The sequence below is a fragment of the Oncorhynchus clarkii genome, chromosome 9, assembly GCF_045791955.1.
Source record: "Oncorhynchus clarkii lewisi isolate Uvic-CL-2024 chromosome 9, UVic_Ocla_1.0, whole genome shotgun sequence".
NCBI lineage: Eukaryota > Metazoa > Chordata > Actinopteri > Salmoniformes > Salmonidae > Oncorhynchus > Oncorhynchus clarkii.
The window spans coordinates 54,182,123-54,209,264 of record NC_092155.1 but is presented as its reverse complement, the minus strand read 5'-3'; the positions used below and the strand labels follow the sequence as shown (position 1 = coordinate 54,209,264).

General features: G+C 43.4%; 1 protein-coding gene across 4 annotated transcripts in view; it reads left to right on the top strand.

Moving 5' to 3' along the window:
* The window catches only part of LOC139416572 (AMP deaminase 1-like), a 36,890-nt gene that overhangs the window by 8,892 nt on the left and 856 nt on the right, over positions 1-27,142 (top strand). For 2 of the 4 annotated variants that reach the window (XM_071165391.1, XM_071165390.1), the window contains 13 exons: positions 1,908-2,073; positions 2,214-2,379; positions 9,268-9,433; positions 10,925-11,147; positions 12,675-12,804; positions 24,174-24,368; positions 24,603-24,734; positions 24,820-24,983; positions 25,262-25,388; positions 26,017-26,180; positions 26,371-26,491; positions 26,596-26,769; positions 26,998-27,108. In XM_071165391.1, the coding sequence (XP_071021492.1) occupies positions 1,908-2,073; positions 2,214-2,379; positions 9,268-9,433; positions 10,925-11,147; positions 12,675-12,804; positions 24,174-24,368; positions 24,603-24,734; positions 24,820-24,983; positions 25,262-25,388; positions 26,017-26,180; positions 26,371-26,491; positions 26,596-26,769; positions 26,998-27,108 (2,039 nt within the window). Of the gene's footprint in view, positions 1-1,455; positions 1,568-1,907; positions 2,074-2,213; positions 2,380-9,267; positions 9,434-10,924; positions 11,148-12,674; positions 12,805-24,173; positions 24,369-24,602; positions 24,735-24,819; positions 24,984-25,261; positions 25,389-26,016; positions 26,181-26,370; positions 26,492-26,595; positions 26,770-26,997; positions 27,109-27,142 lie in introns of those variants that run through there. The other 2 variants (XM_071165392.1, XM_071165393.1) reach the window with 2 other exon arrangements.

Here is a 27,142-nt window from a genome sequence, read left to right as displayed (position 1 = left end):
TCAGAGCAAGTGACGTCACCGATTGAAACGCTATTTAGCGCGCACCACCGCTAACTAAGCTAGCCGTTTCACATCCGTTACACTCACCCCCCTTTTGACCTCCTCCTTTTCCGCAGCAACCAGTGATCTGGGTCAACAGCATCAATGTAACAGTATAACTTTAGACCGTCCCCTCACCCATACCCGGGCGCGAACCAGGGACCCTCTGCACACATCAACAACAGTCACCCACGAAGCATCGTTACCCATCGCTCCACAAAAGCCGCGGCCCTTGCAGAGCAAGTGACCGATTGAAACGCTATTTAGCGCGCACCACCACTAACTAAGCTAGCCGTTTCACATCCGTTACATTTGCAACATAGCACTAAAGTAATACTGCAAAAAATGTGCCAAAGGAATTAACTTTTTGTCCTGAATACAAAGTGTTATGTTTGGGGAAAATCCAACACAACACATCACTGAGTACTACTTTACATATTATCAAGCATGGTGGTGGCTGCATCATGTTATGAGTATGCTTGTCATCGGCAAGGACTAGGATAAAAAAGAAACAGAATGGAGCTAACCACAGGTAAAATCCTAGAAGAAAACCTGCTTCAGTCTGCTTTCCACCAGACACTGAGAGACAAATTCATTCACCTTTCAGCAGGATAAGAACCTACAACACAAGGTCAAATCTACACTACAGTTGCTTATCAAGATGATATTAAATGTTCCTAAGTGGCCTAGTAACAGTTTTGACTTAAATTTGCTTGAAATCTATGGCAAAACCTGAAATGGCTGTCTAGCAATCAAACAACTTGACAGTGCTTGAAGAATTTTGAAAATAGTAATGGGCAAATATTGTACAATCCAGGTGTGGAAAGGGAGACTAATGTGAGACTTACCCCAAAATACTGGGTATTTCTAACATGTATTGACTCATGGGGGTGAATACTTATCTAATCAATATATATTAGTGTTTAATTAATTATTTGTGTTACATTTTTCTTCCACTTTTACATTAGAGTATTTTGTGTCGATCAACAAAAAATTTACAAAATTAATTTTAATACTACTTTAAAACAATAATAATCCAAGTGTGTGAATTATATGTCCCACGGTAGAAATTTGTGACTGTCAACATTAATTCATTCACTTATTTGTCATAGAATAAAGTTTGTAGTGGATGCTAGACAAAAAAAAATGAATCAATGAATTGATCAGTCCGATGGCACTTGAGCTTCCTGGGCCTTGTTGAGTCCACAGACACTATGACTCCAGGAACAAGATAGGCCAAGAGTTGCTGCAGTATCACAGCCTCTTTGTCTAGTTTGGCCCGAGAAGGTTGTCTTGTTTGTACTGTAGATATTTGATGTCAGTGCAGAGCAAATTGTTGAGTGTTTATGTGAGTTGTCTGGCCCTAATCTTTGTGCTGGATTACTGTAGCTCTGTGTGCATGGAACCTTGTGTTCACAGCCCAGGCTAGTGCTGAGAGCTGTGAGTTGACGTTGGACCAAGTTCTGCTTGGTTTTATACACACAAAGCATGCGCTGCTGGAGAGTCTGTTTTCAACTGTTGCAGTAAGGTATGTCTAATGTTTCCCTTTGTGATATGATAGTACATTGTTTTTTACAAAATAATTTCAAACAACAATTTCAATCATGGTGAATTTGACCATCCTACTGTAGCTTGCTTTATCACGCCTGTTGAATCTATGCTGCTGATAGCTTGTTCCATGTTCTGTGCTTGTTTCGGGTCACACTCCATGTTGTCCATTTCATTGCTTAATTTCCTGGGTAATGCACTTGAATAGCTTTTGGGAAACAAAACGTAATGTAGAAAATTACGTAATAAAAGTGCACATTTTCAACTTAGTAACTACCTTTGAAAAAACAGGGTGGGTAACACCTATGTGTTTCTGCCAGAGACCGATGAGCATATGCTTGCCTTTGCGGAGAAAGTCTTTGCATCGGAGACCAAAGGTGAGGGCGTCCGTGATGAGATCTCCATGTTTGAAGTTCAAGATGACTGTCCCATCCTCCAACAGGAAATGGCCCACCATCTGCACACCGATGAAGATACTGACAAACGGTGGGTAGTAGTTCCTAAATCTTTTTTCTTCTTCATGTGAACTGTCCAACAGAAATGGATACCAACAATGGTATCACCCATTGCCTTACCACTAAATCCACTGTTTGTCTGTCCCTCCTCCTCCTCCTCCCCCTCTGTAGTAAGAAGAGACAGCAGAAGTGTCGCACCATCACTTTACCTTCGTCAATGAGTGACCAGGACAGGAAGGTGCTGGCCCCTGTGGTGGATGTGTTGTTGGACATACCAACCTACCTAGAAGTGCCTGACTTCCAGAGAGTGGCCATCATTGGAGACTATGCCTCTGGGGTATTATATCTTAACTATGTAGCCTACATTTCCCTTTTATCCAGGTTAGTCTTATGGAGAACAAATCTCCTTTGCAAGAGAGACCTGGTTCAAGATGTCAGCGGGGTCGAACATGATGGACCCCACTCATAAATCAAATCAAACTTTATTTGTCACATGCGCCGACTACAACAAGTGTAGACCTTACCGTGAAATGCTTACTTACAAGCCCTTAACCAACAGTGCAGTTCAAGAAGAGTTAAGAAAATATTTACCAAATAAACTAAAGTAAAAAATAATACAAATTAACACAATAACATAAACAATAACGAGGCTACATACAGGGGGTAACGGTTAGAGGTAATTTGTACATGTAGGTAGGGGTGAAGTGACTATGCATAGATAAACAGTGAGTAGCAGAAATATACAAAATAAATGGGGGGGGTCAATGTAATAGTCCGGTGGCCATTTTATTAATTGTTCAGCAGTCTAATGGCTTGGGGGTAGAAGCTGTTAAGGAGCCTTTTGGTCCGAGACTTGGCGTTCGGTACCGCTTGCCGTGCGGTAGCAGAGAAAACATTCTATGACATGGGTGACTGGAGTCTTTGATAATTTTATGGTCTTTCCTCTGACACTGCCTATTATATAGGTCCTGGTTTGCACGAAGCTTGGCCCCAGTGATGGACTGGGCTGTATGCACTGCCCTCTGTAGCGCCTTACGGTCAGATGCAACACCAGGCGGTGATGCAACCGATGGTGCAGCTGTAGAACTTTTTGAGGATCTGAGGACCCATGCCAAATCAAGTCTCCTGAGGGGGAAAAGGTATTGTCATGCCCAGTCTTGGTGTGTTTGGGCCATGACAGATCGTTGGTGATGTGGACACCAAGTAACTTTAAACTCTTGACCCGCTCCACTACAGCCCTGTTGATGTTAATGGAGGCCTGTTCGGCCCGCCTTGTCCTGTAGTCCACGATCAGCTCCTTTGCCTCCCTCATTGAGGGAGAGGTTGTTGTCCTGATACCACACTGCCAGAGCTCTGACCTCCTCCCTATAAGCTGTCTCATCGTTGTCGGTGAGGCCTACCACTATTGTGTCGTCAGCAAACTTAATGATGGTGATGGAGTCGTGTTTGGCCATGCAGTCGTGGGTGAACAGGGAGTACCGGAGGGGACTAAGTACGCACCCCTGAGGGGACCCTGTGTTGAGGATCAGCGTGGCAGACGTGTTGTTGCTTACTCTTACCACCTGGGGGCGGCCTGTCAGGAAATCCAAGATCCAGTTAGAGAGGGAAGTGTTTAGTCCAGGGTCCTTAGCTTAGTGATGATCTTTGTGGGCACTATGGTGTTGAGCTGATCTGTAGTCAATTAAGTGCATTCTCACATAGGTGTTCCTTTTGTCCAGGTGGGAAAGGGCAGTGTGGAGTGCGATTGAGATTGTGTCATCTGTGGATCTGTTGGGGCGGTATGCAAATTGGAGTGGGTCTAGGCTATCCGGGAGGATGCTGTTGATGTGAGCCATGACCAGCCTTTCAAAGTACTTCATGGCTACCGACGTGAGTGCTACGGCGAGGTAATCATTTAGGCAGGTTACCTTCGCTTCGTTGGGCACAGGGACTATGTTGGTCTGCTTGAAACATGTAGGTATTACAGACTCAGTCAGGGAGAGGTTGAAAATGTCAGTGAAGACACTTGCCAGTTGGTCCGCGCATGCTTTGAGTACACGTCCTGTTAATGCATCAGGCCCCGTAGCTTTGTGAATGTTGGCCTGTTTAAAGGTCTTGCTCACATCGGCTACCAAGAGCGTTATCACACAGTCATCCAGAACAGCTGGTGCTCTCGTGCATGCTTCAGTATTGCTTGCCTCGAAGCAAGCATGAAAGACATTTAGCTCATCTGGTAGGCTCACGTCACTGGGAAGCTCGCGTCTGGGTTTTCCTTTGTAGTCCTTAATAGTTTTCAGGCCCTGCCACATCCAACAAGCGTCAGAGCTGGTGTAGTAGGATTCAATCTTAATCCTGTTTTGACGCTTTGCTTGTTTGATGGTTCGTCTGAGGGCATAGCGGGATTTCTTATAGGCGTCCGGATTAGTGTCCTGCTCCTTGAAAGCGGTAGCTCTAGCCTTTAGCTTGATGCTGATGTTGCCTGTTATCCATGGCTTCTGGTTGGGGTATAAACGTACGGTCACTGTGGGGACGATGTCGTCGATGCACTTATCGATGAAGCCGATGACTGAGGTGGTATACTCCTCAATGCCATTGGATGAATCCTGGAACATATTCCAGTCTGTGCTAGCAAAACAGTCCTGTAGCTTAGCATCCTCGCCATCTGACCACTTCAGTATTGAGCGAGTTACTGGTACTTCCTGCTTTAGTTTTTGCTTGTAAGCAGGAATCAGGAGGATAGCATTATGGTCGGATTTGCCAAATGGAGGGCGGGGGAGAGTTTTGTATGCATCTCTGTGTGTGAAGTAAAGGTGGTCTAGTTTTCTTCCCTCTGTTTGCACATGTGACATGCTGGTAAATATTTGGTAAAGCTGATTTAAGTTTGCCTGTATTAAAGTCCCCAGGCACGAGGAGCGGCGCTTCTGGATGAGCATTTTCTTGTTTGCTAATGGCCTTATAGAGTTGGTTGAGTGTGCTCTTAGTTCCAGCATTGGTCTGTGGTGGTAAATAGACAGCTACGAATAATATAGATGAGAACTCTCTTGGTAGATAGTGTGGTCTACAGCTTATCATAAGGTACTCTACCTCAGGCGAGCAATACCTCAAGACTACTTTCATATTAGACATCGCGCACCAGCTGTTATTGACAAAAGACACACACCACCACCCCTTGTCTTACCAGACGTAACTTCTCTGTCCTGCCGGTGCATTGAAAATCCCTCAGCTCTATATTATGTACACAATAATCTAGAAGAAAAAGAAACGCTCACCTATTTAGGCGAGGTGCTGGCTGGCGGAGTAGAAAACTTGAAAATAAAAGAGAGCCGCACACTCTAGGAGCTCAGATGCAAAAATGTAATTACCAACGTTTCGACAGCCAAGCTGTCTTCATCAGGGTATAATCACAAACACTGCGGGATGACTCGTTTATGTAGTGTCAAAAGACACAGGTGTCTGTAATCATGTCCAAGAGTGGCCTAATATCATTGGTTAATTATCAAATATTAAAATGGCATACAAAGAACAGCATACAAACAACAAATGGATAGCATACGATCATACATTCCTTTTAGACTACACAAGCTTACAAACAATTACAATGGCAGAGTCACAATAATCACAAGAATGGCTTCAGATCAAAGTCTACGTTGAGACCGAAGGGAACAAGGGTCTTTAAGTTAAAGATCCAGGCAGCATCTCGTTTTAACAATAAATGATCAAGGTCACCCCTCTCCTAGGGAGAGTGATATGTTCGATGCCAATATAACGCTGAGACGAAATCGAGTGGCCTGCCTCCAAGAAGTGGGCCGCAACTGGGTAAGTAAAGTTTTTACACCTAATGGTGCTACGATGCTCTGAGATACGTACTTTTAATTTGCGCTTTGTTTTACCCACACATTTTTACGACAAGGACAAGTTATAAGATAAATAACTGCCTTAGTGGAGCACGTAATAACACCTTTGATTGGGATCGATTTCCCTGTTTGTGGATGTTTGAAGGATCTACATTTAATGCCATTGCATTGAGCACAGCCATTACATTTGTAATTTCCATCCAATAGGGGCGCAAATAGACGTTGTTCAGGAATATCTTGGGGTGGTAAATCAGAGTTTACCAATTGGTCTCTGAGATTTCTGCCCCGCGAGAATACGTTGTTTGTATGCTGATCTTTGTATGCCATTTTAATATTTGATAATTAACCAATGATATTAGGCCACTCTTGGCCATGATTACAGACACCTGTGTCTTTTGACACTACATAAACGAGTCATCCCGCAGTGTTTGTGATTATACCCTGATGAAGACAGCTTGGCTGTCGAAACGTTGGTAATTACATTATTGCATCTGAGCTCCTAGAGTGTGCGGCTCTCTTTTATTTTCACATGTACACAATAACACATTATGTACAATACAGGTCAAAAGTTTGGACACACCTACTCATTCAAGGATTTTTTCTTTATTTGTACTATTTTCTACATTGTAGAATAATAGTAAAGACATCAAAACTATGAAATAACACATATCATCATGTAGTAACCAAAAAAATGTTAAACAAATCTAAATATATTTTAGATTCTTCAAAGTAGCCACCCTTTGCCTTGATGACAACTTTGCACACTCTTGGCATTCTCTCATCCAGCTTCATGAGGAACGCTTTTCCAACAGTCTTGAAGGAGTTCCCACATATGCTGATCACTTGTTGGCTGCTTTTCCTTCACTCTGCGGTCCAACTCATCCCAAACCATCTCAATTGGGTTGAGGTTGGGTGATTGTGGAGGCCAGGTCATCTGATGCAGCACTCTATCACTCTCCTTCTTGGTCAAATAGTCCTTACAAAGCCTGAAAGTGTGTTGGGTCATTGTCCTGTTGAAAAACAAATGATAGTCCCACTAAGCGTGAACCAGATGGAATGGCGTATTGCTGCAGAATGCTGTGGTAGCCATGCTAGTTAAGTGTGCCTTGAATTTGAAATAAATCACTGACAGTGTCACAAGCAAAGTACCTCCACACACCATCACAACTCCTCCTCCGTACTTCATAGTGGGAACCACGCAGAGATCATCCTTTCACCTCATCTGCATCTCACCTGGCGGTTGGAACCAAAATTCTCAAATGTGGACTCATCAGACTAAAGGACAGATTTCCACCGGTATAATGTCCATTGCTTGTGTTTCTTTGCCCAAGCAAGTCTCTTCTTCTTATTGGTGTCCTTTAGTTGTGGTTTCTTTGCAGTAATTTGACTATGAAGGCCTGATTTACACAGTCTCCTCTGAACAGTTGATGTTGAGATGTGTTTGTTACTTGAACTCTGTGAAGCATTTATTTGGGATGCAATCTGAGGTGCAGTTAACTCTAATGAACTTATCCTCTGCAGCAGATGTAATTTTGGGTCTTCCTTTCCTGAGGCGGTCCTCATGAGAGCCAGTTTTATCATAGCGGTTAATGGTTTTTGCGACTGCACTTGAAGAAACTTTAAAAGTTATTGAAATGTTCAGAATTGACTGACCTTCATGTCTTAAAGTAATGATGGACTGTTGTTTCGCTTTGATCATTTGAGCTGTTCTTGTCATAATATGGACTTGGTCGTTTACCAAATAGGGCTATCTTCTATTTACCATCCCTACCTTGTCACAACACAACTGATTGGCTCAAACGCATTAAGAAGGAAAGTCTTCCACAAATGAACTTTTAAGAAGGCACAACTGTTAACTGAAATGCATTCCAGGTGACTAACTCATGAAGCTGGTTGAGAGAATGCTAAGAGTGTACAGAGCTGTCATCAAGGCAAAGGGTGGCTCCTTTGAAGAATCGCAAATATAAATATATATTTTGAATTGATTAACATTTTTTTTGCTTGCTACATGATTCCATATGTGTTATTTCATAGTTTTGATTTTTTCACTATTATTCTACAATGTAGAAAATAGTAAAAATAAAGAAAAACCCTGGAATGAGTAGGTGTGTCCAAAATGTTGACTGTTACTGTATGTTTGTAAACTCACCATTAAAAATACCATAGTGATTGAGTGTCTTGTAGCTATTCCATGATATTTGCATTCTACTAAGTAAACCTCCAATTGTTCCCAACTATTCCACTCTCTAAAACTCCTCCCCATCCCAATTTGGGTTGTCATCCCAGTGACCGGCAGACCACCCCCGTCCCCCCGTATCCCAGGGCCCCGAGAGACCTGGACCCATCCTTCGAAAAGAGCAAACAGTGCCACCCACAGAACAGAAGCAGATCAACCGCCAAAGCTTTTCCATCGTCCTCACTTCGATTTGCATTATATATAGCTATTAAAAAAATATATCTAAAATATAAAAATTTCCACAGTTAACTAAATAATATTCGTAATAATGTAGGCAGTTAATGCAAAAGATTGTTATCTATAACCAGGATTGCCATTGTAAGAAATTACATATTTAGCAAGCAATTATTATTTTTGCAAACAATTATGGTGATTCATCCTATATTGTCCCTAACATCATTACCCCCTAGCAACAGATCTGGGACACACACACAAACACACACACTCAACCCCTTTCCCCCACAAACAACCATAAGCTCAGATGCTCAACAGCTGTTCCATCCCTAAGCTTTGATGTCTTCATTATTATTCTACAATGTAGAAAATAGTAAAAATAAAGAAAACCCCTGGATTGAGTAGGTGTGTCCAAACTTTTGACTGGTACTGTATGTCTCCACCTCCCTCTCTCCTCAAATAGCAGCAGAATTAAGTCTTGTTGACCCTGTTTACATGTTGTGGAGCAGTGTCCTTGTTGACGGGTTAAACTGAGCTGGATGTTGGAGGAGTAGCATGGCTGCCCGTGGCCCTGGGTGTGAACTTAACCTTTATGGCTAGTATGTGTCTCTGGGTCTGGGTCATTGACCTCCTGTAGGGAAATCTCCTCATATAAATAGATCCCTCTAGACTGAAAATAAGAACCCGGCAAAGGTCGTCTGGGTTTAAATTTCAGTAATGTGGCTCTGACATTTACAGAGAGTAATCATTAGGAGGAGGTGGGGCTTGCTTATCAAACTGCTTGTTGCTCGCTTTCCCAATTTAAGCACTACTACATAATCCACTTATGAATATTACATAATCATTGGTCTATTGTGAACGACCGATAACTTGCTGACAATTATCCATTTTTGTTTGATCAGTGATTACTTCAAGGAACGGAGGGATGGAGCGATGCATTGGAACAGGGCCCTTATTAAATCATTCCCCTCTCTCCTCTTAGGTGACCATGGACGACTTTGAGCTGTCCTGTAAGGGCATGTACCGTGCTCTAGCCATCAGAGAGAAGTACATGAGGCTGGCCTTCCAGCGCTTCCCCCTCACCTCATCCCAGTACCTGAGGGAAATTGAGGGAGAGCCCTTTAAGCCTGAACACACAGTAAAACCAGGTATGCAGACTAGGCTGACAAGTTTGAACGTAATAGAGAGGGCATGTCTGGGATACGCATGCAGTAGTTTCTCGTGACAGACTATTACTGCCAGTGGTCGTTCTAGCTTGTATGGCTCCCTGGCCGAACCCCCCCAATATAAATATAAAAATATATAGAAAAATAAGAATCATTAATATAAAAAAGAAGTAACAAAGACAAATAGAAACAAATTTGTGTTGATTTGTCAGTCGAGCGTCAATACATTACCCATCCCCCAACACTGTCAACCAAGAGTCAAGAATAAACCAATTCACCTTGATGGTGTGCAGACTGGTTTTATATTATTCTTAACGATTTCGCACAAACCAGAAAAAAATGCAACAAAGTTAAACTGTATATTCACAATATTATGAATGAATTGTGGTTTATTTGGTAGCATTTCGAAGTGTGACTGATTTTTACTAATTACATTAGTACTGAACAAAGTTAGAGGTGATAGATTTTTTTGATAGATTTCTTCACTCCCCCTACCTTGGGCTTCCAGTGGGGAGACCTGAGGTCAACCTACCCCCACCCCCTCCCCATCTCGCACTTCTGAGTGGGAGACCTTCCCAGGCAGTAGCCTGCCTAGCTCACAAACTAGAATCAGGGCGCCTACTCCGACCAAGGTTAATTGAAAAACTGGAAACACTTATCTCCCTCACTAGCTTTAAGCACCAACTGTCAGAGCAGCTCACAGATTACTGCACCTGTATATAGCCCACCTATAATTTTGCCCAAACAACTACCTCTCTCCCTACTGTATTTATTTAATTTATTTATTTTGCTCCTTTGCACCCCATTATTTTTATTTCTACTTTGCACATTCTTCCACTGCAAATCTACCATTCCAGTGTTTTACTTGCTATATTGTATTTACTTTGCCACCATGGCCTTTTTTTGCCTTTACAGAATCTTGTTGTTGATTCTTCACAAAAAAATACAGTTTTATATCTTTATGTTTGAAGCCTGAAATGTGGCAAAAGGTCGCAAAGTTCAAAGGGGCTGAATACTTTCGCAAGGCACTGTACCTCCCTTATCTCACCTCATTTGCTCACATCATATATAGACTTGTTTATACTGTATTATTGACTGTATGTTTATTTTACTCCATGTGTAACTCTGTGTCGTTGTATGTGTCGAACTGCTTTGCTTTATCTTGGCCAGGTCGCAATTGTAAATGAGAACTTATTCTCAACTTGCCTACTTGGTTAAATAAAGGTGAAATAAATAAAATAAATAAAAATTGACCCACAGTCCCAGACGGTGACATAATATCATTGACGTGACGTGCAAATGAGCGATATAAAACCGATTGCGCAACTGTCACCATTCCAAAAAAATTGTGCTGGCACCCCGTGCTGCCCTCGGTAACATGCCTCCCTTGGCGGCTGCCCATGTCGCCTATACCTAAATCCGCCACTGATTACTGCCAAGAAAGTGTCTAACAGGTAACATTTTGTTTGCCAGTATTCACATCGCCACCCAAGAAGGGCGAAGACCCCTTCAACACCAAGTGCTTGCCTGAGAACCTGAGCTGGGTAGCCCGTATGAAGGACGGTGTCATTTATACATACAAAGACGCGGCAGCGGCCGACCAACACAAACCCATAGAGAACATGCTTGCCCCTGACTACATCACCTTCATCGACGACATGAACTTCCTCATCGCTCTGATTGCACAGGGCCCAACGTGAGTCTTACTGCATGACTAGCTACAGAATTGTTAACGGAATATGTGATACCCTATACCCGTTACAGCTTGGCTAATGGAAAGCCTCAAAATGAATTTTAATTGGCCATACTTTCTTCGTTCTTGATTCAGTAAAAAGTGTATTTTATATATGTCTGTGTCCATTTGCAGGTGGTTCTCCAAAAAACAGAATATTCAGAAAGATATTAAATCCACGTTGTGGATTGAGTGAGAATTGCCTCTTGGATGTGTGTAGATCTTTGTTTTGGTCACACTGTGTGACGAGCTCTCATCTACTTCTACGCGTGGCTGTGGCCGCATCTCATAGAAAAAACTAGTTCCTGCAAAGATGTTGGGAAATCCAAGATCTCTGACAGCTAAAATTGCGAGGGAAATCTCCACTCGGTGCAAACCGTGGATTTAATATCTTTTCTTTAGAGAACCAACTGGACACTGACATTTATAAGATACACTTTTTACCGAATCAAGAACAAAAGAAAGTATTGCCAAGAACAGGTTATTTGAAAAATTCCTTGCAAGGCTTTCCATTAGCCAAGCTGTAATGGATATGGAGCATCACATATCCCGTTAACAATTCTGTAGCTACTCCAGCTACTCCAAGTCACAGCAGTATGTATTTACCAATGGTGTAAAGTACTTAAGTAAAAATACTGTACTTTTCTTTACTATCATATTTTTGACTACTTTTACTTTTACTTCACTACATTCCTAAAGAAAATTATGTACTTTTTACTCCATACATTTTCCCTGACACCCAAAAGTACTCGTTACATTTTGAATGCTTAGCAGGACAGAAAATTGTCAAATTTGCACACTTATCAAGAGAACATCCCTGGTCATCCCTACTGCCTCTGATATGGCGGACTCACTAAACACATGCTTTGTTTTCAAAATATGTCGGAGTGTTGGAGTGTGAGCCTGGCTATCCGTAAATAAAAAATACAGGACAATTATGCCGTCTGGTTGGCCTATTATAGGGATTTTTACTTTTACTTTTGATACTTAAGTATATTTTAGTAACTACATTTACTTATTTAAAACCAAATACTTTTAGAGTTTTACTCAAGTAGTATTTTACTGGGTGACTTTTACTATTAAGCTATCTTTACTTTTACTCAAGTATGAGAATAGAGTACTTTTTTCGCCACTGGTATTTACAGTATGTACTGGCTTTTGATCCAACCCTGCTCTAACACACCCGATTCAACTAATTCTGATCTAAATTTAGCGCTATGATTATTTGAATCAAGTGAGTTAGGCTGCGTTTACACAGGCAGACCAATTTTGATTTCCCACTAATTGGTCTTTTGACTAATCAGGTCAGCTCTTTTGCCAATAATTGGGTAAAAGATCAGAATTGGTCTGCCTGTGTAAACACAGCCTTAGTGCTTGTCTGGAACAAATAGTCCAACATATGGACTACATATTACACCACAAAATGTCTTACAACTTTCTAAGTTCCACATGACATGTTTGCTTGTCCTTTTTGTCTCTCCTGGGTGGCAGTAAGACGTACACTCACCGTCGTCTGAAGTTCCTCATGTCCAAGTTCAATGTGCATGAGATGCTGAACGAGATGGAGGAGATGAAGGAGCTGAAGCTGAACCCCCACAGGGACTTCTACAACTGCAGGAAGGTAGATAGCTACCGCCTTACAAAACATATTAACATTAGCCTATCTTATTAACCTGTTATTATCCTTTTAAGACCTCTTAAGATGTTGGCTTGACAGTCGCTGGACCCTGGTCGAGTCCCGGTCAGGGTTACCCCTCAAATTTTCTACAGTATACTTCCATGGTTGGTTTCATTGACTCTCCCCTTTAACTGCCCCTAATTGACACTTAGGATCAGCTTGAGCAAAGTGAGTTGTATAATCACTGATCTACAAATAGGATTCCCTTCCAAATAGGTTTTGTGCGATTAAGATTCGTAGAGGTACGCCTCCCATGGCTCAGGCGATCCCCCCGCCAAACACACATACACAACCAGACATTGATTAATTGGAGACAGCTTGTGTCAATTACAGAATATTTCCTAGGATATTCTACCTACAGCAACTAGGGGATAATGCTGGAAATACCGGTAAAAGCACAGTGCCTCCATTTCTGCACAAAAACAGGGCCCTAGACAGTCAATCACAGAGCACATTTAACATGATAGCAACACTCAAACTAACTGCTTGTAACAGGCAATCTTCACCATGTTACACTAGTTTCATTTCATTTATAAAAATGATGGCTATGACAAAATAAAGTCTCTCCTTTCAACAAATACCTTATATTTGTGAATGGCTTTAGATAAAATAATACTTTATTACTAGAATAGACTTGCTTAAAGATGAACTTCTTGTGAATCCAACCACAGTGTCAGATTTAAAAAATGCTTTACGGCGAAAGCATACCTTACAATTATTTGAGCCCAGCAGACAAATCATTACAAACAGTAACCAGCCAAGTAGAAGAGTTACACAAGTCAGAAATAGAGATACAATTAATCACTTACCTTTGATGATCTTCATATGTTTGCACTCAGAAGACATTCATTTATTCAATAAATGTAATACTGTAATGGCATTGAATAGAACACTACAAACAAACAAAAAACTTCCTGAATGGATTTTTCTCAGGTTTTCCCCTGCCAAATCCGTTCTGTTATACTCACAGACATTATTTTAACAGTTTTGGAGTGTTTTCTATCCAAATCTACTAATTATATGCATATCCTATCTTCTGGGCCTGAGTAGACGGCAGTTTAATTTGTGCATGCTTTTCATCCAAAATTCCAAATGCTGCCCCCTACCCTAGAGAAGTTAACTTCCTACAACCAGGGTTGGACTTCTGCTTCTGCGCCCTAATAGCAAATGTGTGCTCCGCTCCCCCTGTTGTTCACTTTAGGCTCTGGCTCCAGCAGATACCTTTTCACGCTACAGATGCTGTGAGACATATGAGATTATCCAGAATGTTGAATGGTGCCAAATTGGATAGTGTGTTACCGCCATCAACAGTATGGGTGCTGGTATTACATTTATAATTAGAAGCAAGGTACTAGCAAGCTAGTGTGTTCTACCTAGCTAGTCAGTACTAGTTAGCTTAGGTAGTGTGTACTGGCTAGCTGCACAAGAAATAGTGGTTAGCATAACTCCCTGGACCAGAGCTAGTGCGCTGACTGGTATGAGCATAGCATACCGACGCCCTGAAACAAAGATAATGACCCAAGAGATCAAGTCTACAGGTTGCTCGTGCATATACCATTTGAGACACAAAAATACCATCTGAAACTCATGGGCATGCACTTTGATGTTGGCAGACCACACAAAGTCAGCTGCCCTTAAAAAAATTGCTGTCAGAATGCAGTGTAACTGCTGTACACCACCATATAACTGTTATTCTGCAAGTACTGCATCCAAAATACCACAGTTGACTGCAGTTACTGCACTTTTACTGCAGTTTCAAAACTGCAATATTATTTTGCAAGGGTGATGCGTCTCGTTGTTCCAGCATGGTCAGTACACCACAAAGAGAACTCATAATAACTACCCAGTAAGCAAATTTACTTATTGTCCAGAAGTTGACCACAGGTGCATTCTATGTAAACTGGAAACCACATATCCTGAGGCTGCATTTATTGTAGCTGGGGATTTTAACAAGGCTAATCTGAAAACAAGGCTCCCTAAATTGTATCAGCATATCGATTGCGCGACCCGGGCTGGCAAAGCTCTGGATCACTGTTATTCTAACTTCCGCGATGCATATAAGGCCCTCCCCCGCCCTCCTTTCGGAAAAGATGACCACGACTTCATTTTGTTGCTCCCAGCCTATAAACAGAAACTAAAACAGGAAGCACCCGTGATCAGGTCTATTCAACGCTGGTTCGACCAATCGGATTCCATGCTTCAAGATTGCGTCGCTCACGTGGACTGGGATATGTTCTGCATAGCGTCGAACAACAACATTGATGAATACGCTGATTCGGTGAGCGAGTCTATTAGCAAGTGCATCGGTGATGTTGTACCCACAGCGTCTATTCAAACATTCCCCAACCAGAAACCGTGGATTGATGACAGCATTCGCGCAAAACTGAAAGTGCGAACCACTGCTTTTAATCAGGGCAAGGTGACCGGAAACATGACCGAATACAAACAGTGTAGCTATTCCCAGGGGGTTTGGTCAAGATGTTTACCCATATCAGACACGGACAGAGAAGGATTAGCTCAGCTTCAAGGGTGTTTATTTAAATAAAAAAATCAAGAAGAAAAGGATATGTCTCCCCTATGAGACCCTCTACGGGATGCGGTCTTCTGGGATTCTGGGTCTGGATGTTTCCTGTCGGGCACAAAACTGAACTCCCTCTTGTTACCTCTGCAACCTTTGACAATAACACAGGAGTCCTTTCTTCCCCAATTCCTCTCTTGTGTGCTGCCCTTCTGGCAGCTTTATGGGCCTTGCACAGCTGGTGAGTAATCGACCCTTGATTACTCACCAGCTCCCAATCAGCCCCAATTAGTCCTGGCTGGAGAGCCCGTCGAGACCTGGCACATCCAGCAGATGGAGCCATTGCCTCGTGATGTATACTCCATCTGTTACTAGGCCTCCACGAGTCTTCCCCTGGTGGCTGACCTGCTGTACGCCACAGTAGGTAACAACATCTCCACCGCGCTGATCCTCAACACTGGGGCCCCTCAAGGGTGCGTTCTCAGCCCTCTCCTGTACTCCCTGTTCAACAAAACAAAGGAGATGATCGTGGACTTCAGGAAAAAGCAGAGGGAGCACCCCCCTATCCACATCGACGGGACAGTAGTGGAGAAGGTGGAAAGTTTTAAGTTCCTCGGCGTACACATCACAGACAAACTGAAAGGGTCCACCCACACAGACAGTGTGGTGAAGAAGGCGCAACAGCGCCTCTTCAACCTCAGGAGGCAGAAGAAATTTGGCTTGTCACCCAAAACCCTGACAAACTTTTACAGATGCACAATCGAGAGCATCCTGTTGGGCTGTATCATAGCTTGATACGGCAACTGTGCTGCCCTCAACTGCAAGGCTCCCCAGAGGGTGGTGCTGTCTGCACAACGCATCACCGGGGACAAAATACCTGCCCTCCATGACACCTACAGCACCCGATGTCACAGGAAGTCCAAAAAGATCCCCAAGGACAACAACCACACTGCCTGTTCACACCGTTACCATCCAGAAGGCGAGGTCAGTACAGGTGCATCAAAGCTGGGACTGAGAGACTGAAAAACACCTATCTCAAGGCTGAACATCAATCACTAACTCAGAGAGGTTACTGCCTACATTGAGACCCAATTACTGGCCACTTTAATAAATGGTTCACTAGTTACTTTAAACAATGCAACTTTAATAATGTTTACATATCTTACATTACTCATATCATATGTATATACTGTATTTTATGACATCTTTTGCACCTTGCCTATGCCACTCGGCCATCGCTCATCCCTCTATTTATATGTGCATATTATCATTCACGTAAAACAGAAAGGAAAACGCTGCACACTGCTGCTCATGCTCCCAGGTGATATTTATTAACAATGTTTCGAGCCTTAGGTCTTCATCAGGCATCCATATCCCTGGTGGGGGTGGAAGGTCCTAGATATAAGGGCAGTACTCAGTGACATCACTTCCTGAAACAAGAGGTACATTTTTGTAATTGATAACATAGTTTCACAATATTAACATTCAATGTATCACAATATATGATCATACACAGGGAATGTGATCAATATTTACAGTAATATACATACAATATTCAATTAGGATTTTAAAAAATTATTTAGACATATTGAAACTATAAAAATGGTTTCAAGTCAAACTCCTCATTAAGGCCAAGAGGAGACAGTGTGTTGAGCCTGTGCATTCAGAAAGATTCCCTTTGAAGAAGTTTCCTCTCAATGTCCCCTCCCCTGCGTGACATCTTGACCATTTCTATTTCAATGTATCTCAGAGAACTAATAAGATGTTTAGCTTGTACAAAATGAGCAGCAACCAGATTGTTGTCTCACCTGTCCATGTATTGCTGCGGTGCTCACTGATTCGTCTTAAGGCTTCTGCGGGTTTTCCCTATGTAAGACAGACCACAAGGACATTTCAACATGTAAATAACACTGGTGGACATGCAGGTAATCAGGCCCTTGATCTTAAATCTTTGTCCTGTGTGGGGGAGGGTAAATGAGTTGCATTTGTACGTTGCATTGAGCACATTGGCCACATTTGTAATTACCCTCCGGAACCTTGTCCAAAAAAGTTTCCCTTTTCTCTGGTGGGTAATCAGATTTAACCACAATATCGCTCACGTTTGGAGGTCTTTTAAAAACCTTATGTGGGGATATTTAAAAATGGGTTTCAATTATGGGTCAGTATCAATAATGTACCAGTACTTCCTGATAATGTCCTTAAATGCCTTCCCCAATATTGAATATTGGGTAAAGCATGATGGGACATGTTCTGCTTTTTCTTTGACTTTTGGTTGAAGGCTTTCCAACTGTGTTAGACCTTCAAAACGATCATTGGCATGTTTTACCCAATTGTCTTTAGTGTCCCCCTTTCCGTGGTCTGTTTCTGATGAGAAGCATCAGAGCTGCATATTCTTCTGATAAGAATGAATTGACTTATAGGGAGATTTTTAATAAGTGGACGTGGATGAAAGCTGTCACCTCTAAGGAGGGTATTCCTGTCCATAGGTTTCCTATAGAGATCTGTAGAGAGGGAGGGTTTGTCCTTAATAACCATCACACCAAGAAAACTGATTTGTGATAGGTCATAGTTAATGGTGAAAGTAAAGGTGAAGGTGTTCATTCATAGAGTTTAGGTAAGGATGGAATTCCAAAAGTTCTTCCTGGGTGACAGTATAGATCACGAAAATGTCATCCAAGAATTAGGAGAATGTTTGAGAGAAAAGGGTTAAGGTCTGGATTCAGCACCACCTGTTTTTTTTAAACATTCCTAGTTATAGGTTAGCATAATTAGGAGCCATAGTGCTCCCCATCGCTGTCCCTTTGGTCTGGAGGGAAAAAGTCTTCTCTGAAGAGAAAATAGTTGGAGGTTAGTACCAGTTCAGCCAAGTCGACAATACATTGTGTGGTGGGTAGAGCATTGACAAACTTGCGAAGGAGACAAAGACAAACAAGCGGAAAAAGTTTGAGCGTGGTATTGCGGACTACAAGGAGCAGAAGGTATATTTCAGGAGGGATGGCCGGAGACAGCCAATTGGCACTCCCCCACGAGCAAGTCGGTCTCTAGCTTTAACGGTTCAAGAGTTACTGTTGGTGAGTTATTTCACGTAAATGTATTTAATTCTAGTTTATAAAGGTTTTAAGTTAGGATAGCCTTAGTGTTTTAAAGTTGGTCTTATAGCTAAATTGGCAAAGGAGCAGGACCATTTTGAATAGCAACATCTGTATTCCTATGGTTCTCATTCTAACCCATGTTAACTTATACACATTTTAAATGGTTATTGTTCAAAAAGTATGAATAGTATCAAAAAGTTGTATAAATGCAATATAAGTATGGTCAGACAATGTTGGTTTGGAGTTGATATTTTAAAATGGTGAAAGAGGAGTAGCATGGCCAAATGTCCCCCATCTAAGTCTATGGCCCTGTTATTGCCATTGAAATGTATTGGGAGCTCATTTAAATATTGTTGAAGTATAAATGCTATCATAAATATTTTCTCCAGCAATCTAAGTTGGAGCAGTCTGTCTGTTCTAAAGTTGGTTTTGTTTTTATAACTTATCAGTGAGCAGTGAGTGCTACGGGTAGGTAGTCATTTAGGCAGGTTACCTTGGCGTTCTTGTGCACAGGGGTTATGGTGGTCGGCTTGAAACATGTAGGTATTACAGACTCGGTCAGGGGCAAGTTGAAAAGGTCAGTGAAGACACTTGCCAGTACACGTCCTGGTAAACCGTCTGGCCATGCAGCCTTGTGAATGTTGATCTGTTTAAACGTCTTACTCACATCGGCTACGGAGAGCGTGATGACACTGACGTCCGGAACAGCAGGTGCTTTCATGCATGCTTCAGTGTTGCTTGCTTCGAAGCGAGCTCATAGGAGTAATTTAGCTCATCTGGCAGGCTAGGTTTACTGGGCAGCTCGCGGTTGGGCTTCCCTTTGTAGCATGTATTAGTTAGCAAGCCCTGCCACATTCGACGAGCATCAGGTTCGGGGTAGTAGGATTCAATCTTAGTCCTTACGCTTTGCCTGTTTGATGGTTCGTCATAAGGCATAGCAGGATTTCTTATAAGCATTCAGGTTAGAGTCCCACTCCTTGAAAGCGGCAGCTCAACCCTTTAGCTCAGTGCGTATGTTGCCTGTAATCTATAGCTTCTGGTTGGGGTATGTACTGTGGTCACTGTGGGGATGATGTCATTGATGAAGCCGATGACTGATGTGGTATACTCCTCAATGCCATTGGATGAATCTCGGAACATATTCTTGTCTGTGCTAGCAAAATAGTCCTGTAGCTTAACATCTGTGTCATCTGACCACTTCCGTATTGAGTGAGTCACTGGTACTTCCTGCTTTAGTTCTGCAGAATTATTTTAGCAGAATTATGGTCAGATTTGCCAAATGGAGGGTGAGGGAAAGCTTTGTATGCGTCTCTGTGTGTGGAGTAAAGGTGGTCTAGAATTTATTTCCCCCTCTGATTGCACATGTTACATGCTGGTAGAAATTAGGTAAAATGGATTTAAGTTTTCCTGCATTAAAGCCCCCTACCACTAGTAGCGCCGTCTCTGGATGAACATTTTCTTGTTTGCTTATGGCCTTATACAGCTCGTTGAGTGCGGTCTTAGTGTGGTGGCAGAAACATTATGTACAAAATAAGTTACAAACATGAAAAAACACACTTTTATCATAATTGGTTAGGAGCCCGTAAAACAGTAGCCATCCCCTCCGGCGCCATTCTGTATTCATCGGATGCCACCTTTCAGACAAGTCAGTTGGTCAAATTTCGGCCCTACTAGAGCTGCCCCGGTCAACTGTAAGTGCTGTTATTTGGGAAGTGAAAACATCTAGGAGCAACAACGGCTCAGCCGCGAAGTGATAGGCTACACAAGCTCACAGAATGAAGTGCGTAGTACGTAAAAATAGTCTGTCCTCGGTTGCACCACTCACTACCGAGTTCCAAACTGCCTTTGGGAGCAATGTTAGCACAATAACTGTTTGTCGGGAGCTTCAAGAAATGGATTTCCATGGCCGAGCAGGCGCACACAAGCCTAAGATCACCTTGCGCAATGCCAAGCGTCGGCTGATGTGGTGTAAAGCTCCCTGCCATTGGACTCTGGAGTAGTTGAAACGCGTTCTCTGGAGTGATGAATCACACTTCACCATCTGGAAGTCTGATGGACAAATCTGGGTTTGGCGGATGCCAGGAGAACGCTACCTGCCCCAATGCATAGTGCCAACTGTAAAGTTTGGTGGATGAGGAATTGTTGTCTGGGGCTGTTTTTGTTTTTCATGGTTCACGGTGTTTAAAGAAAAAGACTGCATGACATTATTTTATGTTTTTGAATAATAATGTCACGATCGTCGTATTGAGTAGACCAAAGCGCAGCATGGTGTGAATGCATGATTTTTAATAAAGGACAAAAAAACACGAAGTACACTAACAAACAAACAAACTAACAAGACGAACGTGACTGCTATCAAAACACTGTGCTAACATGCAACGTAACATAGACAATAACCCACAAACCACAATACAAAACAGGCTACCTAAATATGGTTCCCAATGAGAGACAATGACAAACACCTGCCACTGATTGAGAACCATATCAGGCCAAGACACATAGAAACAGACTAACTAGACATGCAACCTAGAATGCCCACTCATATCACACCCTGACCAAACAAAACAAAGAAACAAACAACGCAAATAATGGTCAGAGTGTGACAGTACCCCCTCTAAGGTGCGGACTCCGGCCACAAAATCTAAACCTATAGGGGAGGGTCTGGGTGGGCATCTGGCCGCTGTGGCGGATCTGGCGCGGGACATGGACCCCACTCCACCATAGTCATTTCCCTCTTCAAGGGCCTCTTTAGAGTGGCGACCCTCTGCCCTTGGGTCTAAGACCATAATTAAAGGCCCCACCGGACTGAGGGGCAGCTCCGGACTGAGGGGCAGCTCCGGACTGAGGGGCAGCTTCGGACTGAGGGGCAGCTCCGGACTGAGGGGCAGCTCCGGACTGATTGACGGCTCTGGCGGCTCCTGGCTGGCTGACGGCTCTGGCGGCTCCTGGCTGACTGGCGGCTCCTGGCTGACTGGCGGCTCTGGCGGCTCCTGGCTGACTGGCGGCTCTGGCAGGTCCTGGCTGATTGACGGTTCTGGCAGGTCCTGGCTGACTGACGGCTCAGGACAGACGGGAGACTCTGGCGGCTCAGGACAGACGGGAGACTCTGGCGGCTCAGGACAGACGGGAGACTCTGGCGGCGCTGGGTAGGAGAAAGGCTCTGGCAGCGCTGGACAGGCGCAGCACATGTAGGGATGAGACGGAGAGACAGCCTGGTGCGGGGGGCTGCCACCGGAGGGCTGGTGCGTGGAGGTGGCACCGGATAGACCGGACCGTGAAGGCGTACTGGAGATCTTGAGAGCAGGGCTGGCACCATCCGCACTGGCTGGATCCTCACCCTAGCCCAGCAGATGCGGGGAGCTGGGATGTAGCGCACCGGGCTAAGCACGCGCACTGTGCGCTCCACCACATAACACGGTGCCTGACCAACGCCCGCCACGGTAAGCACGGCTCGGAGAACTGTAACGCCGAGCTGGCACAGGGCGTGCAGGGCTAGGGAGGTGCACAGGAGGCCTGGTGCGTGGGGCTGGCTCAGTCCTCACCAGACGGCTAGCACGCACCTCAGGACGAGTATGGAGAGCTGACCCAGGTGACATCAAATCCCAGACACGCTCCGTCGGGCGGATGTCGTGACTCAGCCACCAACACAGCACCTCCCTCATAACTCTCTCCTCCAATCTCCCCATTAACTCCTTCACTGTCTCTGCTTCGCTCACCTCCAATACCGCCCTGACCGGCTCTGGTTCCATCCTTGGCTCCTTACGGTAAGCAGGGGGAGTTGGCTCAGGTCTGACTCCTGACTCTGCCACACTCTCCCTGTGCCCCCTCCCCCCCAATAATTTTTTTGGGCTGCCTCTCGGGCTTCCAGCCGCGCTGCCTCCTCATACCGGCGCCTCTCTGCTTTCGCTGCCTCCAGCTCTGCTTTGGGGCGGCGATATTCCCTCCTTCGCCGTCTAGAATCTCCTCCCAATTCCATGAGTCCTGCGTTCTTTGCCGCTGCTGCTGCTGGCCGTTACCACGCTGCTTGGTCCATTGTAGGTGGGTTATTCTGTCACGATCGTCATATTGAGTAGACCAAAGCGCAGCGTGGTGTGAATGCATGATTTTTAATAAAGGACGAAAAAACACGAAGTACACTAACAAACAAACAAACAAACTAACTAACTAACTAACTAACTAACTAACTAACTAACTAACTAACTAACTAACTAACTAACTAACTAACTAGACGAACGTGACTGCTATCAAAACACTGTGCTAACATGCAACGTAACATAGACAATAACCCACGAACCACAATACAAAACAGGCTACCTAAATATGGTTCCCAATCAGGGGAACCCAATCAGAGACAACGACAAACACCTGCCACTGATTGAGAACCATATCAGGCCAAAACACATAGAAACAGACTAACTAGACCTGCAACAGAATGCCCACTGTCGTTCTGCCCCTGAACAGGCAGTTAACCCGCTGTTCCTAGGCCGTCATTGAAAATAAGAATTTGTTCTTAACTGACTTGCCTAGTTAAATAAAGGTTAAAAAAATAAAAAATAAAATAAAATATGCAGAATAATATCACACCCTGACTAAACAAAACATAGAAACAAATAACGCAAATAATGGTCAGAGTGTGACAAATAAAATAAAAACATTTGCTTTATAAGTAGTGCATGATCTTAGGTTGGCAGCACATACATTCTAAGAGATTTCATTAATTTTAACCAAATGTTGCAATTGCGATTTGACTTGTGATTTAGAGCAAAACACTTGGGTGAACTGGAAATAGAATAATTATTCAAATTCTATGGTTGGAATATAATAGTGGGCACTTCGAATACAGTTTGACATGACAACAAATGAAAATGCCAGGTAGGCGTTATTGTGACAGGGTAGGAACCAAAGGGTTGACAAGTGTTTCCTACTGGACCCTATAATCTTTGGCTACATTGAATGTTTTCTCTTAGCGACTTCATGTAGCTGACATATTTTTGCTTTGCGTATTGCTCTTTGATTTAGAAGATACTGTGCCAGAAATAACATGTAGATGTACAGTACCATTCAAAAGTTTGGACACATCTACTCATTCAAGGGTTTTTCTTTATTTTTACTATTTTCTACATTGTGCAACTAGGAATTAACACATATGGAATAATGTGGCAACTTTGGGGAAGGCCTTTCCTGTTTCAGCATGACAATGCCCCCGTGCACAAAGTGAGGTCCACGCAGAAATGGTTTGTCAAGATCGGTGTGGAAGAACTTGACTGGCCTGCACAGAGCTCTGACCTCAACTCCATCGAACACCTTTGGGACTATTTGGAATGCCGACTGCAAGCCAGGCCCAATCACCCCTAATCAGTGCCTGACCTCACTGATGCGCTTGTGGCTGAATGGAAGCAAGTACCCGCAGCAATGTTCCAACATCTAGTGGAAAGCCTTCCCAGAAGAGGAGAGGCTGTTATAGCAGCCTGTGTGGATTTTGAAATCAGGGCCAGTCCAGACTGGACAAAATCTGAACCAAACATAGATGGCTATGATTGGTTCATGCTTCGTCTGGTCTGGACCAAAAATAACTGTCCTTGGACCGAGGCCGGTCCGGACTGCACCAAAAAAAGACATCCAAAAGACGTCACTGACGGTAAATGCTTAGTGGGTAGTAACTCATAACAATTTTTTCTCACAACTCCTGTGTGCTGTTGTAGGTCGACACCCACATCCATGCTGCTGCCTGCATGAACCAGAAGCACCTCCTGCGCTTCATCAAGAAGTCTTACCAGATCGACGCTGACCGTGTCGTGCAAAACATCAAGGGCAAAGATGTGACCATGAAGGAGCTGTTCGCCAACCTCAATCTGCACCCCTATGACCTCACTGTCGATTCCCTGGATGTGCACGCTGTGAGTTATACTGCTAGCTAGTTTAGCGATCAAAGGGGGAAAGCAGTCCTGTGACCACAGGGCAAGTGCGCTCCTACCTCCTGTGTCAAAGGTCCAGACCTCTTGGCAGAAGCTGTTGAAAGCTTACATAGTAAGCTGCATACGGTGAAACTATGCATCTTTGATATCTTTGATACTTTTTCCAATGTGAACACTCCTTGGTCTTACGTGCTTCTCTCTCGCTTATGTCTTAAGGGCAGACAAACCTTTCAACGTTTTGACAAGTTCAATGCTAAGTACAACCCTGTGGGAGCTAGTGAGCTGCGTGACCTGTACATGAAGACAGAGAACTACATCGATGGAGAGTACTTCGCCAGGATCATTAAGGTTAGACTCAGCTATGGCTTAGTTAGTTCCCTTTTGTAAACATCGCTTGATTACAACCAGCTGATTCTATATTTTTCGCACCCAGGAAGTGGCCTCTGATCTGGAGGATGCCAGGTACCAATACGCAGAGCCCCGTCTGTCCATCTATGGCTGCAACCCTAATGAGTGGACCAAGCTCTCAGGCTGGTTCAACAAGCACAGAGTCTTCTCCCCTCAACTCAAGTGGATGATTCAAGTGCCCAGGATCTAGTAAGTTGTATCTCTCTGTTCTTCAGTGAATGTGCTCTACCCTTTTTGCACCCTTTGGCAAGTTTAGCAAACTCAGTATAAAATTCTACTCTTTTATGGGTACTTGGCCCTCCAAGTAAAAACAAACATATATTTTTTTAAACAAACATATTTTTTTAAATGGCTCTCTAAATAATGACATTTGTACATTTAGAATAAGGTCTGAAGAACATGTTTATTACCATGGCATGTCATGTTTGTAAATTACTAACTGCTCATTCTCTGTACTTCCACCTCAGTGACATCTTCAGAGGCAGGAACTTCGTGCCCCACTTTGGAAAGATGCTGGAGAACATCTTCCTACCTGTATTCCAGGCCACCATCGAACCCCACGCCAACCCTGAGCTCAGCATCTTCCTCAAGCATGTGAGTGAGACTGGCATGAGGAACCAGGGATGAAGGAGGTTTACATTTTGAAGATGCAATATGCAACTTTTTGTGCAACCTGACCAAATTCACATAGAAATGTGTGTTATAGATCTGTCATTCTCAATTAAAAAAGATATAAGAAGTGGTAGATATGTTCTATGTGCACTATTTCTGCGCTTACCTTTCTCAAGTTTTGTTTTTTGCGTCTTTTACTTTCGGTTTTGTAAATCAGCTTCAACCTGAAAGTACAATATTTTTGGTTATGGAAAATATATTTCACAGCGTTTTAGATGTTACAATGATTCTCTACACTATACTTGCTTGTTTTGTCACGCAAACTGAAATTAGGCAAACTATTCGAATTTTAGCAACCAGGAAATGGCGGAGAGATTTCTGCATAGTTAATACTTTCAAGGGGTAGTTCACTTAAATGTCCTAATTCATGATTGTTCTCCGGCCTTGATGGAAATGTTATCAGAAGGTAGGAATTTATCAGAAGGTAGGAAAAAATGTGTTTTTTACATTTCCAATCACTTTATAAAAAATTAGTTTGGTATGATATATGAAGAAAATAAATTGAATAGCAAGGCAATCTCTTCGTTCTCCATCTTCCTCTGCTCTGTAGGTGACAGGTTTTGACAGTGTGGATGACGAGTCCAAGCACAGTGGTCACATGTTCTGCACCAAGAGCCCCAAACCAGAGGAGTGGAACATTGTCAAGAACCCCTCCTACACTTACTACATCTACTACATGTATGCCAACATCACTATGATCAATCAGCTCCGCAAGTGAGTATCGCATGTCAAATCACAACCCACTCTGCACACAATGGTTGAACCAACATGGAATAGACGTTGAATTGACATCTGTGCTCAGTGGGAATCCACACGTCCTTCAAGAAATTGTTGCATGAAAAGTAAAATTCAAACATGATAAACACAAAACAAACAATGATATGAGTGTTTGTTTGTATTCTAGGGCTAGGGGAATGAACACCTTCCAGTTCAGGCCCCACTGTGGAGAGGCTGGAGCCGTCACCCATCTGTTGGCCTCCTTCATGACAGCTGACAACATCTCTCACGGCCTCAATCTCAAGAAGGTCCGTAGCCTCTCCAAACAAATGGCCTCCTCTGTTTCTTTGACAATATCAAAACCTAAACACATTACACAACTAACTCCTGTGGTCCTGCTCCCACTCAACAGAGCCCTGTGTTGCAGTACCTCTACTTCCTGGCCCAGATTCCCATTGCCATGTCTCCACTCAGCAACAACAGTCTCTTCCTGGAGTATGCCAAGAGTCCTCTTCTGGAGTTCCTCAAGAAGGGCCTGATCGTCTCCCTCTCCACGGATGACCCCATGCAGTTCCACTACACCCGGGTGAGGCCAGACTGGGAGCCCGTCTGGTAGTGTGTGTGTGTTGTGTAGAAAGATATTTACCTGTTTTGGTACGCTCTTGGTTATTGTTGGTGTATTATGCGCCAATCAACTGGCCCAAGGTTCCATTCAGTTCAAAATGGTAACGGCTGATTTTTAAGCTGATCCTAAATCAGTTATAGAGAGTAATTGAGACGCCAAGCTTACTCTGCTCTGACTGTGTGTCCTCAGGAGCCCCTGATGGAGGAGTACGCCATTGCAGCCCAGGTGTTCAAGCTCAGCACCTGTGACATGTGTGAGATCTCCAGGAACAGTGTGCTGCAGAGCGGCTTGTCTGATGAGGTAAAAAAACACAAGAGACAACAAACAGGATAGA